The sequence below is a fragment of the Cheilinus undulatus genome, linkage group 16 (genome assembly GCF_018320785.1).
Source record: "Cheilinus undulatus linkage group 16, ASM1832078v1, whole genome shotgun sequence".
Classification (NCBI taxonomy): Eukaryota; Metazoa; Chordata; class Actinopteri; order Labriformes; family Labridae; genus Cheilinus; species Cheilinus undulatus.
The window spans coordinates 25,165,781-25,180,220 of NC_054880.1; the positions used below are offsets into that span (position 1 = coordinate 25,165,781).

The window sequence follows — 14,440 nt, forward strand, 5'->3', positions numbered from 1 at the left end:
AGGAGGAGGAGGACCAGTGTGAAGGGAGACGGAGCTCCCAGAGAAGAGGTGCTTTAGGGGGACGGCAGGGGAGGAGGCTGAGGGAGACGGGTGGGGTGGGTGCTATATATGTGCAGGCTGTAACCTGAGAGGTGGGCAGGGTCCCCGACCACACATGTGATCGTCCACTGCGCCATGAAATGCAGCGTTCTGCAATTCTGCTCAGGAAAAAGAGGAGAATTTATTTTAGAGCGGAGATTTTTGACCCTGCCGGAGCTTTTCTAGGAAACATCTGCATCAGCTGGGATGTGGGGACGAATGCTCGGGATATGTGGTCTCCCTCTCCGTGGATGTTTGGACCCAAGCTTACAGAGGCGAACAATTTACACTGAAATCACTGAGCTTGGTGAAACTCATGCAAGCACAGTCATAGTGATTTAAATATTTGAACTATGAAAACATCCATGATGACATGGTTTGCACAAACATGAACGTTGGAAAGGCAGAGATACTGACTTAAACTTGGACTTGACACATACTTAAGCATTGCCTGATAGCAGGCATGATTTAGAAATCTTCTAAACCAAGATTTTATTCACAATAGAGAATAAACAACGTATCAGGTGTTGAACATCTGGAAAGTGAGGAGACCAGTTGCTGAAGTTTTGGGAGAAGAATGTTGTCCCATTCTTGTCTGCTTTAGCATTGTCTTGCTGAATCTGCAAGGCCTTCCCTGAAAGAGATGTCGTCTGGATGGGAGCATATGTTGCTCTAGAACCTCTGTATACTTTTCAGCATTGATAGTGCCTTTCCAGATGTGTAATCTGCCCATGCCATAGGCACTAAAGTAACCCATACCAGAGATGCAGGCTTTTGAACTGTGCAAGGTTAACAAGCTAGATGGCCTCTCTTCTCTTTAGCCCACAGGACACAGCGTCTGTGGTTTTCAAAAAGAATTTTAAATGTTTGTTAATCTGACCACAGAACAGTTTTCCATTTTGTCTCAGACTATTTTAAATGAGTTTTGGCTCAGAGAAGACAGTGGCATTTCTGGATCATGTTCACATATGGCTTCTTCTTTGCATGACACAACTTTAACCTGCATTTGTGGATGGTACATCAATCTCTGTTGACAGACAGTGATTTCTGGAAGTTTTCCTGAGCCCATGCAGAGATTTTCAGTACAGAATCATGCCTGTTTTTAATGCAGTGCCACCTGAGGGCCCCAAGATCTGATATTATGTACTGTAGATGAACTTTTCTCAATTTTACATTGGTGAACATTTTTTCTTAAATTGTTCTACAGTTTTTAGATGCTGTTTTTTGCATGGGGGACCTCTACTCATCTTCACTTGTGAGAGACCCTGCTTCTCTAAAATGCTCCATTTATACCCAGTCATGTTACTGAATTGTTAAAGTATATAGAGGTTTAAGAGCCACACATGCTCCCATCCAGACAACTTCTCTCCCAGCAAAGCCCTTAAATATTCCAGCAAGACAATGCTGAACCACATACCTCATCCATCACAACAGCATGGCTTCACAGTAGAAGAGTCCAGGTGCTGAACTGACCTTCCTGCAGTCCAGACCTTTCACCAACAGTAAACATTTGGAGCATCATAGAAGGAAAAATCCAGCAGAAGAGACCCAGGACTGTTGAGCAGCTAGGATCCTATATCAGACAAGAATGGGACAACATTCCTCTCCCAAAACTCCTACAACTTGTCTCCCCACTTTCCAGCGTTTACAGACTGTTGTTCAAAGAACAAAATGAGCTGATATTTTTCATGAAATGTTAAAAGGTCTCAGTTTTAACTTTTTACATGGCAACCAAATTTTTTTTTTGAAAATTGGAGTTGTAAAATTGCAACAGTACAATAAAGATTATTGCATTGAAGAGTAGAATAAAGGTACACACATGGTTTGAAAGCTTGAAAAGCTATCCCTAACAATGAATGAAAAGCCATAATGTATTGTGGGATACGTAGTTCTTTCATCCTTTGCTTCTTTCTCCATCTTCATGCATCGTTTTTTTCCTCAGAATCAAATGTTTAACAGTCATGAGAATTCAGGTAGCTAGTTAGCTTGCATCATGCATTAAAGGTGTTGTAATAAGGATTTTGTCTATGGGGATTTAAATGGAACTCCATGATGTGCACACAGATCAAACTGGTCAATCACTGGTTGCAGGATCTGCTCACATATTGTGGATTTCCTTCATTCAGATGGCTCACCATGACTTTCAATGGGAGGCTTGCAGAAACGAAGAACTGTGTCAGCTTGAATCTGCAGCACTCGTCCACTTGCAGATATTACTGAAATGGATCAAAAAAGGATAAAATGAGATGAATTCTGGGTGATATTTCTGTACCAAACCACTGTAAAAACCTCAGCTGTGGATCCAGAATGAACCACATCATCTGGTCCTGTTTGAGTTTATCCAACAATTAACATCATTAGCAGCAGGGCTAACCGATCCTCCAGGGTTTGGGTTCATGTTTGGATGGTTTAAAGTGGTTTAAAAGCAGACGTTTTTCTTTCTGGAGCCTGAGGCTCCATAAACCCTGACGTTAATCGAGCATCTCCAAGCAGAGGAAGTTTTTAACTAATGACTTCACTTTACAGTGAAAAGATTCAATCAGACAGGACTGAAGGGTTATTTTTAATTTTGCCCTCTGAATGTTCACTTCCTTTAAACTGGTTGTGTTTACTTTATAGAGCGGTGTTACAAAAACCAAACCTACAATTACAGAATAAAACCAGCAACAGCATTTTTACATCAGAACTGAAATAGCCCAGCAGACAGCCTTTATATTTTAAGAGCAAATGAATGAAATAGTGTCAGTTAAAGACCTTTTAATCAGATTTTTGTGGGCTGAATTAAAAGCAATTATCTCATTTGTTCTGCATTTTATTCTGTAAATATTTAAACACTCACTGTACAATCATCAACATCTGGAAAACACAGAATTTAAAGATTGTTTACTGTCATCTATCTAATTTCTGATCACTTGATTTTAATCTAAAGCCATTTCAGTATCGATTTTTTTTGCTCACTGATTTTTATTTTTATGTTTGTTCGAATTTGGTAATTCACCAAGATTTTTTTGTTTTTTTAGAAATAAAGACCAGGTTTTTGATTAGTTTGTAATAATATCATGTTCTCTAAGTGGTGATGTATCAGTACGCTGTGTGTGTTTTGAGAGGCATCTGGCTGCAAACCTTTATGGTAGGGCATCTTAGGCTCATCTGACACAGACCTCTACACTGGGGCGACCTCAATCGTAGGGCAGGAAGTGACTTACCAATCCTCCTTGGGTTTCTCCTTAGTTTGTGGTGCCTCTTAGCCTAACCCTACCTTTAGGGTTCAGGTGCTTGACCCTAACCCTCTCTTTGGGTTTTTTTTAGTTTGTGGTTGCAGCACCTAAAGAGATGACACATCATCCTGTCTGATAGGAGAGGAGCTGAGGAGAAGCTTCAGGGGGTCCAAGACTAAAAAAAAGCTGCCCTCCACTGTGTTGCAAGTTTACCACAGTCAGCAACAGCCCTATTGAAGACCAAGACTTTTCTCCCTTTCTTTGACATCAAGGAATATATCTGGATAGGAAAAGCTACAAACCGCCTCTGGAATCTGGAGGAACTTTGAATATTACAATATTTGTGTAAATAGTGCTGTAGGTGTGCATTGGGCATAAACTTTGGCTCCAGTGTTTATTGACCTTCTATAACCTTTGTGTTGCACCACTGAAAACAGCTGTAGGTCTTTGGTGACATATTCACTGATACACCTTGTTATCTGTTGAACCCTCACACTGTTGTGGGAAAGTGGGATTGTGAACGGTTCCTTAAGAGCCTTTAGGCCTGGTCGGATTCTTCTCCTCATGTCTGTTCGAACCTTTTGGGGGTGGTGATTTGCTAAGAGGCTCTTTGAAACACTTGTATTCCCCATCAAGTGTGTCACCACAGTCTAGCAGCGTCTACCTTTTTTTTTGTCAGTCACCTTTCCTCCGTCTTCTTTTCCTTGACACAGGAAAACCAAAACACTTCGACATTTAGAAGTCACTGGAGCCTCCAAAATCTCACTTGGTTTTATGCCACTTGTAGCATCCATCTTTGTTTCGTGCTGTTAGATCAAGCCAGCAATCAGATTGCAAAGGATGGATATGCAAGGACTGATGGTAACTGTAGTTCCCACCTCCCTTTGCTCTGCTCTACTGAAAAACTACACTCACTGCCCTCGAAGACCTTTCGTTTGAAACTGTCACATGTCCATAATGCTGCTTTTAATTTGAATTCTTCCACTAAACACTGGATTCAATCACCTGTAGGGAGGTTTACTGAGGTAGAGCTGTGACACTCATGCCTGGTATGAAAGCCGTAACAGTGCATGACAGAGTGGACAGAATCAGAGGTAAACACTGAGATTTATGTTCACTGTTTAGAGGAAAGGGAGGAAGAGTTTAAAGGGGCTCTATGTAAGTTTCTAAAATTCTGCTCACCAGCGACACCGAAGCGGTGTGGCTGTTAGGTGAACTTCACCATTTTACTTTCGCTCGCTCTCAACGTGCGTGCTCTTACGAGCACAGATGAGCTGGCCGTCTGCTGCCACACACAGAAGGCTAACATGAGTTGGTAGATGATTTACCTGCATCATGTTAACAGGAAGTAAGTGTAGTTACACTTCTGAAAGTTTATAGTTTATATTTGAGAATAATTTACGTTTGACTTTCGACTGGTGGGGATACAACTCCTGGAAGCAGTGCAGGAACCAGGGCTCAGTTTTGAGCTCAGTCTTAGGAGTCTCCCAGCCATGCCCAACATCGTTCAGCTGAAGTTATGTAAAAAAAACAGACAGATTATGAACATTATCTATGACGGAGTATTCGGGCCACATGAAGAGAAAAAAAAATAAAAGATTTTTTTGTTTTGTTTTTTACATTATGAGAATAAAGTCATAATATTACGAGAAAAAAGTTGTAATATTACGAGAATCTTGTTAAGCTATACTTTAGGATCGGTTCCACAAATAAGGAAATACTCCATCTTTTGCCACATCAGCATAAAATTATTATCAGAATCAGGACAATACTCCGTGGTAGATCCGCGGTGCCACGGCAGACTGTCTTTCTTGTAATATTTTATTCTTGTAATACTATGACTTTATTCTCATAACATTATGACTTTTTTTCTCGTAATATTATGACTTTATTCTTGTAACATTACAGTTTTTTTTCTCGTAATATTACGACCTTATTCTCGTAATATTATGACTTCTCGTGATGTAAAAAAAATAAATAAATAAAATCAAATTATTCTTTTATTTTTTTATTCTCTTCGTGTGGCCCTAATACTCCGTTGTAATTATCAACATGTGACATGTAGAATAAATAAATATTCACAGTGGCATTATTGACTGTGGAGACTTTGTTCTTGTTGTGCTGATATGTTTTTTAATTGAATGAATCATGTTGTCAGAGCTGGTTTTCAAGATCAGTTAGCATGTCTCTGTAGTCAGAGAAGGTGCACCATGCAGGTTGGACATGTTTGGGTACAGTTAATCTTGCTGTCACAGGCAGGTTGTCCATGGCATTGAGAATAATCCAGGTTGTCAATATCTGAAGCACTTCATCCCTCTCCTGCTGGGATGGCTGTTGACACTGTGCCTGGAAATGGAGCAACACACAAATTTTAGATCACCTGTGCTCAGATAAAGTGGGTGTTTATATTCATGTAGCCCTTGACAAAAATATCATGAACAGTTTTATCACTTATTTTCTCTTTATCACATTCTGATTGAATCTATGATAAATCGTAACAGTAGAAGGTTTGATTCCTGACTTTCAGACCCTATGTCCATTGGAATGGATATGAAATATTTCTGTCTCTAAACCAATAAACACTCTGTAATTGAATGATGTCAGCAATGCTGGTTGACTGGATCGTGATTATCCTATCACAATCATTTCATGACTTTGAGCACGCTCTGAGTGAGTGACAGACTTCGGACAAGACGAGTATGGCAGAGCGACTCAAGACAGGGAAGAGTAAGTGCCCATTTTCAATCAAAAATATAAATTTATGTTCATGCTGGCCAAACAAATTTGTTCTCAGTATAATTTTAACTGTTATAAGTGATAATATTTGAAGTTATTTCAAACATTTATGATATCATTAATTTAAAGGATTTTTTCAAAGTCTGATGTCCATTTCAATGGACATCAGGAGTCGGGCAAGTTTAGCTTATACTTACATACAGTGCTTAACAAATGTATTAGACCACCTGTCATATTTGTCTCAGAGACCATCCAGCATCATGAAGTGCTTTAATGCGGACTCTTTCATTTTCAGTGAGCTCTCCACGTTTTACCATTTTGAACAGGAATGAGGAATTTCAAACTGAATTCACCTTTTTAGACCGAAATTTGAGCCGGCTCACTGGGCTTCTCTGAGAAGTCAGAAATGAATCAAGCATAACATTCAACCACTAAAACTCATTTTTCTCTTCAGGAATGCAAGTAAATAACTATAATTTGACATATTAATCAAGAAATAATAATGTGCTTTACGATTTTTTCAGTTTTTTTGTAAATCAGTACATTTGAAAATTCATGGATAACAATAATAATTATATTTTAGCATTAAAAATATCATCTGGGTTAAAGAGCTTCTACATATTGGTATATTAACCATTGCAGAAACATTGAAAATGATTTTGGTAATTACCAATGCTGTTTATTTAGGACAGCTGTGGCATAAACCTTACTTTGGGTGGTGGTCTAATAAATTTGTCAAGCACTGTACTTACTGTCAGTTTATAAAGAAACAAAATACCTTTAGGCTTTTCGAAAGTAAAGTATGGTGTCAAATTTTATTTATTCATGATTATAAAATTTTAAACATGTTTTTTTTTAATATAATGTTCTTGTAGAGTATAAAATCAAAGACTTCCTTGAACGTCTCGTAAATGGAGCGTTATCCAAACTTGACTCCTTGGGTTCAGGAAATGAGGAGGATGGTGAGGATAGTGAGATAGGTGGTAAGTTTAGAAATTAAGAGTGTTTATGATTCTTAGTATGTGGTTTTCATCAATTTAATGTCTTCTATTTAAGATCTAAATGGAATGCAAAAGAGTTCAAGAGTGAGAATACATAAAATGAGTTCAAATGTGATTGTTTTGTTATTAGATTCAGAGAGGGGCAGTGGTGGAGAGGTAACATGCATGTCAGAAGAACGAGATTTGGCGGATGAGACTGAGGTAGAGGAGACAGTGTAGTGACAGAGGACAGAGGAGGACAAGAGGAGATGACAGTAACCAGGAAGGAAGTAATCAAGTGGCGTCACAGGCCATTCACTACAACCATGGACACCTTTGAGAATCCTCCAATTGATGAAAAACATCCCATGAGACCCTGTGAATACTTCAAACAGTATATACCAGATGAGATCTTCAATTTGATAGCTGACAACACAAACGTTTATGCCATGCAAAGTGGAACACTAAGTTTCAACAGAACCCTAATCGGTCTCTGCCTTGCTATGGGAATGATTTAGATGACAAGAGTCTCCATGTACTGGGAAGCTGGGATGAACATTGGTATTTTTCAAAACACCATGCCCTGTGACAGATTCTTCCGGCTCCAGTCACATTAGCATTTGGTCAACAATTTGGAGAAGCTGGCTGGGAACAATGATGTGTTTTTCAAGGTACGTCCTCTCTATGATGTCATACGCAGTAGATGCCTGGAGCTTCCACTACAGGATGAACAAATGATGCCATTTTGCGAAACTCTGTCCAACAAGCAGTACATCTAAGCAAGCCACAGTGGCGTGGCCTACGACTTCCTGCTGCACCAAGGCACTACAATGGAGTTATCACAACAGCACAGGAAGCAGCTGGGACTTGGAGCTGGAGTGGTGTACCATTTTAGCCAGCAAATCACCGAGGCCAACCACAAGTTGTATTTTGACAATTATTTCACAATGTACAATCCTCTGGAGCTGCTGGCTGAGAGGAAAATTCATGCCGCTGGCAAGTGGCAGCAAGGGTCTCTCGCTTTGCCAGGCCTCCTCTACAGTCTGACAAAGAGAAGTCCAAAAGCTAAAAGGAAGCTGTGATGAAGTTGTAAGCCATGATGGTAAGGTGGCAATGGTCAAATGTTATGACAACAGACTAGTTGTCATGGCCTCCAACTTCATTGGTGTTGGCAGAATGAATGAAGTGCAGCAGTGGGAAAAAAATTAAGGCCCATTTTTTGATGGTGTCGCGTCCAGAGGTGGTTAAGCTGAACAATGAAGCAATGGGCGCCGTTGACCTGCTTGATCAACTTGTCAGTCTGTACCGTACAGAAATTCAGTCAAAAAAGTGGACCTGAGAATGATCACACATGCTTTTGACATGGCTGTGGTTAACAGTTGGTTGGAGTACAGGCTGGATGCCAAGAGGGCCAATGTCCAGACCAAAGACATCCAGGATCTCCTCCATTTCAAGATGAATGTGGCCCAGTGTCTGGTGAGAGTCCATATAGCAAAGGCAGCAAAACGTGGAAGACCCAGTATGTCTCCAGAACCACAGCTTTTCCCCCACAGACCAGTTCACAGACCAGTTCAGGATGTTAGGCCTCTACCTGAAGTGCAGCATGACATGATTGACCACATGCCAAATTATGATGAAAAGAAAGAGGCTACCAGATGCAAGATGCCATACTGTTCAGGAAAAACACACGTCTTTTGTGACAAGTGAAACATCCACCTGTGCTTTGTGCCACACCGAAACTGCTTCAAGCTGCTCATTGAAAATGAGATTACATGAAAACATCCACAAGCTGATGTCTTCTGAAGTTCAAGTTCCATTCCAAGTAAACATGTTATCAGTTCATTAGCCTACTATTAAGAGTACGGTTATGTGTTGGAAGTTTCACACATCCCCTCATCAGCACACCTCTGCTGGAGGGAGAAAGGCTCCTTTTCATACCATGGATGCTGCAGCATCTAAAACTCCTGTGGTAGTGCACTCCAATGCCACGATGGCAAACTTTGAGCTGGACTCTTCTTCTGTGGACAGTAACCTGTCTGTTAGTTAACTGTTAGTCTTTCTAATCACAATATTGATGAAAACAGTTGAATCTGAGAGTTGGTCTCTACTCTGGAAAAAGTGGAGACCTTCCTGAGAGACACAGAGTTATCGAAATGCACGGACTCTGTTCTTCATGGAAAAGATTCTTAAGACATTTCTCAGTTTAGTATTAAAGTCAGAGAGAGGTTTCTCTCTCTAAAAGGAGGAAGGATCCCTCTACAAACCAACAATTCTGACCTAAATAAGGGAGTTAATGAGAGTTTTGCCTCTCATAAAGTTGAAGGAATCCAACCACAAATCAGCTGACAGAAATACATGCAGGGTCTCTCACCATAATAATTCTAGTCAGTACTTTTCCCCAGACTAATCTGTTCAAAGCAGCTTTAACTAACTGGAAGTTATATTTATTTTTAAGATACATTTTTAAATAATTTTGTAACAGAAATTGGTGTTGTTCATGTGTCTAGTTTATTCTATAACCCACAGATTCAGGTGTTTTGATGGAATATATTCCTGATTAAGCCACATAACAGGAGCAGATTGTGACTTTGAGAGAGGACAAACGTTTCTAAATAAGAAATTAACTGGAGGACAGGATCTCTGCATCTCAAAGCTCTCTGATACATACTACTATCCATTTATATGGCATTACTGGTAACTGCTCCACATGTTGACTTACATGCTGCATGTCTCTCACTGAATCTTCCCTTAATGATACATATCCTGAATTTTAAAAGCGCTATTAACTTAATTTGATGTTTAAATAAGATGATTGTTGTATGTAAAACTGCAAAGAAGAATTGTTACATTTATACTTTCACTTTTTGACTATAAAAAGAAAATGTGTCTTGTACTTGAACTGATTTAGATCATCAAACTAATTTCAATTTTAGACAAAAACAACTTGAGTAAATACAAAAGTCAGCTTTAGGGAAAGAAGCCAAGCCTACCTGGTCCTGTGTAACCCCCCAACACTGTTGCTGAGTTGGATTTGTATTTGTTTAAGTTTGACACTTGAAACCAAAAAACAGGCCATGTCACATCACCCACCCAAGTCCTATGAACCAAATATAAGGAGTCGGTGATTTCAGCCACTAGGGGGAGACAAACAGCTATCAGTAACATAGAGGAATCCAAGACGGTGAAGTAAATTGGATTTTCTGCCTCATATATTTGCCTTTAAAAACATTATTTGATTGCAAAATCATTTATCAGCAGTTTTAAGGTTTTTTTCATGATTCATTACTCATGAAAATGAGTTTGGCAGTTAATGGTTAAAGTTTACCCTATTAGGCTCTGAGGTTAGACCTGTGGTTAGACCACTGATTCGAAGTGTTGCAGCCACAGCAGAATATGACCTGCAGATTGAACTTCAAGTAACAACTATTTTGATAACCTATTAAGGTCCCCTTTCTCAGGGTTCCGCAGATCCCTGAAAAGTCTAAAAGTCTTGAATGGCATTTGAAATTTTAGGCCTCAAAAAGTTTTAATTTTACTAGTGAGAGGTCTTGAACTTTATAAGGCACTTTGACTAAGACATGTTCCCATCCAATCTTTGTTTTCCAGCCAATCTGATGTGATTTTTTACATCAGCCTCTACAAAATGTTGCATAAATCTCCAGAACTCAGGGACTCAGTGATGGATGTAGATTTTCTGGGGGAGGACCCTCAGTCCCCTCCTTGTTTGATCTGGATCACTGTGATCACATTTACTCTGTACTGTTGCTGAACACTAGGACAGTTCTCTAACATCTTGGCTACTTAAAAATCCACTTAAAAATCCTTAAAATAAACACCTTATTTAAACAGGTTTCCCCTAGAAAAAGCGTTATTCTGGTTTTTAGAAGTTAAATTGTTTTAAATTTGCTCAGCATGCCTGCTTAATAACAGCAGATGTGATGCTGATACTGAAATATGAGTATATGGCATATTTTTTTTTAATTGAGGTAGTTAATGGGCCAGAAATCATCAAATTTGGGTGTTTATTACCATTTTGTATTTAGCCCTGTACCACTGGTATATGCATTTAACTTCTCAACAGGTGATTAAATCAGAAAATTCTTTCCTAGTCTGGTGCGCTGATAAATCTGATATGCCTCTCATTTCTTAGTGTTTTCCGTGCAAAAGGTGGTTTTAATTTTTCTCAGTTCAGGTCTTTAAAATGTCCTAAATTTGATTTTTAAAAACATGTAGGAATCCTGCTTTCTATTTATAAATCCCCATTTTCCATCCTTTGATTTAAAATCAGAGATTCAAGCACATCCTGCTGCTATAATTTTTATTTTTTTGCAAAGCCTGCCATTATTTTAGACTAGACAATGGACAACAACACAAACAAGTATGCAACACGTGTAAAAGAAATCTGCTTTACCTCAGTCCACACTCAATATACGACTTACTTCGTGGGTGCCCAAACTATAGCCTGGGGGCCAAATGCGGCCCATTTTTAATTGGCCCACAGCAAATTCCAAAACATAAAGGAAAATGACCCACATTAGAATAGAATACTCATTCTTGACTGTAGTGTAATTTTTATCTTTGTTTTCTTATTGACAGATGAGAATATTTTTGTATTACCTTGGGTGTTTGTCTGGGAAGGAAACACAAAACTATACTTGTCTATCAATAAGAAAATACTGAAAAAATTATAGTTTGTGAAGACGGCATGAATGTATTTAGATTAGTGTTAATTTTCATTTCAGCAGTAGGCAATGCTAACATGCTAATTCTTTAAACAAAGATTTGGATGGGACATTTCATCGATGTGCATTTTCCCGTGATTTAAACAGTAACCCCGTTAATTCTCTGGTATGGAGCGTGATTCTCTTTCTGATCGGCCTGGAGTCAGTGGTAGCCGGGGCTAACAAGGGCTCCCATGAAATGGGACTGGCCTCCTTAAAATCCTTGAAATGACTGGCTATTTGACTTGCCAGCCATATTTTCCCTTAATTGGATTGGACTGAATAACTTTGATATTATGAAGGTGAGGCATATGAAAGTGGCCCCAACATCCTTCAAATTTTCTGTATGTGGCCCTCAGTGGAAAAAAGTTTGGACACACCTGACTTACTTGATGTGTGCCAAAACATTTTTTTTCTTTTTCCTGCTTGTAATTTGATGAACATTGGAGAGAAATATACATTTGAAATGTCTGACATTATTTCAGTAACATTTTTATTCTATCTCAGACCTGAGGACAAAACTTTGATTCTGTTTCCTTCTATTCTGATCTTTTTTCTTTACCTCACAACTTTTTATCTTTATTTTTCCAGAAATTTTTCATTGATCATTAAATTGATACCGCTGTCCAAATAAAAGTTTGTGCACAGCTTTAAGGTGACAAAGTGTTATTCAACATTCTGCTCAGCTGTCTGCTTGTGACATAAAAGGCTTCACAGCTCAGGGAGTGAAGACATAACTGCGTGACACAACAAATTAATAATCAACTTTATAGCCAGCACTATGTTATCAATTAGAAATCTGTGGTTGCAGCCCTAGATTGAACTGCAAAGTACAGAGTCACATTATAAGGGGCAGTTTTTACCCTCTTTGGTGAAAATTTTACACATCTTGTGTACAAACCAACCACAAGTTAGCCATGCATGGTCTCATTAAGGGTGGAAACAATTCCTCAAAAAATTTAAGGGATTCAATTAAAAAAATTCCTTGAGGCAAATTACCTGCCTCGAGGCTTCTCTTAAATCAGCCGTGTTTCCATACATGTCCATGGTTTAATTTGGACATCTCGCTGTGTCACATGGCATGCTAAGTTTTGCACGGACTGTTATTTTTGCAGCGCTTTGCATTTATTTTCTCTGTTATTATAATGTAAAATGCAGTAAAATGATGCGTGGCATAAAAATCATAAGGGAGAATAACAAAGAAGCAGTCATGTTGATAGACACTCGTCCAGTTGTTTTTGTATATCCACTGGCCATGACTTTGTGGCAGTGGTGTGGTGTTGTAATCAAACGTTTAAATAAAATTTTCTACAGAGAGGAAAAAGACTGCACAGCAGTTGATCCTTTAAATGTTTGACAATATCATGAAATTCAAATCTTGTTACAAACAAGTCTCAATAGATCAGTTCAAAGAACAAGAATCTGACACGTAGGTGGAGGATAAAAAATATGTATGTGTGTATGTGTATATATGAATGCAGTTATTTGTATATGTGTATACGTATAAATGCATACTTGTGTGCCTCTAATAAGTTGTTGTACAACCAGCCATTAGTGAAGCTTATGGTTTGCTACATAGATGATCATACATTTGGTGCTGATGTAATAACATGATTTCATATTGTAAGGTTTGGGGCAGGACTAGATACACTTTCAGCGTATGCCTTTTCTCTGCCTTGTTTCCTTGTCACAGTTTCATAATGGCATTTCCTTAATTTAACTTTGGTTTCTTTTTTGACCCTTAAGAGATCCTAGGGACCTTGGAATTGTCTTAGTTTCTTAAATTAGCCTAAAATGACTGAGCTACAGAAAAAAACAACACATTTGTTAATGACAAAAAAATGACCCAAAAAGTCCCATTTAAAACCATTGAAAATCCAATATTTGATCTAAAATTTATCTTAACATAAACTAATGCATTCCTTTATGTTTAAAGTGGAAACAAATACTTATGTATTTACAGCAGTTTTTTGGAAGCTGACATTTTTGTCCTTAGGGATAAATGCGATGGCATTAATTAATAATGGCTAAGGGTTAATCTTTGATTTCCATTTTTGTGTCAAAGTTGTAGAATATTTGTTATATAGACAGTATGATCTAAATTATAATTGACAACTGGAGAACCTCTAGTCTTCTGGTAAGATTAATATTTCTTTCTTGGAAATTGCTGGTATTGGACAATAGTCCTGTGTAGTTAATAACTGCAGTGTAAATTCTGCAGCCTTTATATGGGTGCAGCCATCTTTTCTGTTTGCCATTACTGCGGTGTCCCCCTGTTGCCTGCTGACTGTGACAGCAGCAGAGCTGGTTGGATTAAAAGTGTTGTAATTTGATAAATCTGACTGAAGTTAAAAATCATTTGATTTTGGTAGTTTTACCAGTGGCTAACAATTTGAATCCAACCATCTCTAGGTGGATCTATTTTAAAAAATGAAGGGGGAAATAAGTCAACTGCTCTCCATATGTTTGAGCTAATGTGTTGTTTAATCTAACATTATTCTACAGTTTCAGTAATTTAACAGCTGGATTTAGTCAACACAAAGCAGAAACATCTGCAAATATATTTTTATAAATGTTCAGTAAATTGTATAGTATCAGCAATGTTTTTAATGATTACATGTAGTTTTAACGTAGCTTTGATTGCAAAAAGACCTGAAGATATAAACCTGACACGCCAGATGGATGTGTTTCACACATCCATCTGGGA

At 38.4% G+C, this 14,440-nt stretch overlaps 1 protein-coding gene across 1 annotated transcript in view; it reads left to right on the top strand.

The window, feature by feature from the left end:
• The first annotated feature begins 5,995 nt into the window (after nt 1-5,995).
• Nucleotides 5,996-14,440, top strand: part of si:ch211-57n23.4 (immunoglobulin superfamily DCC subclass member 3) — a 50,682-nt gene continuing 42,237 nt past the window's right edge. Inside the window, exons 1-5 of the mRNA XM_041808611.1 lie at nt 5,996-6,023; nt 6,908-7,015; nt 7,164-7,248; nt 8,392-8,488; nt 8,913-9,039. Coding sequence (XP_041664545.1) covers nt 5,996-6,023; nt 6,908-7,015; nt 7,164-7,248; nt 8,392-8,488; nt 8,913-9,039 — 445 coding nt within the window. The remainder of the gene's footprint in view (nt 6,024-6,907; nt 7,016-7,163; nt 7,249-8,391; nt 8,489-8,912; nt 9,040-14,440) is intronic.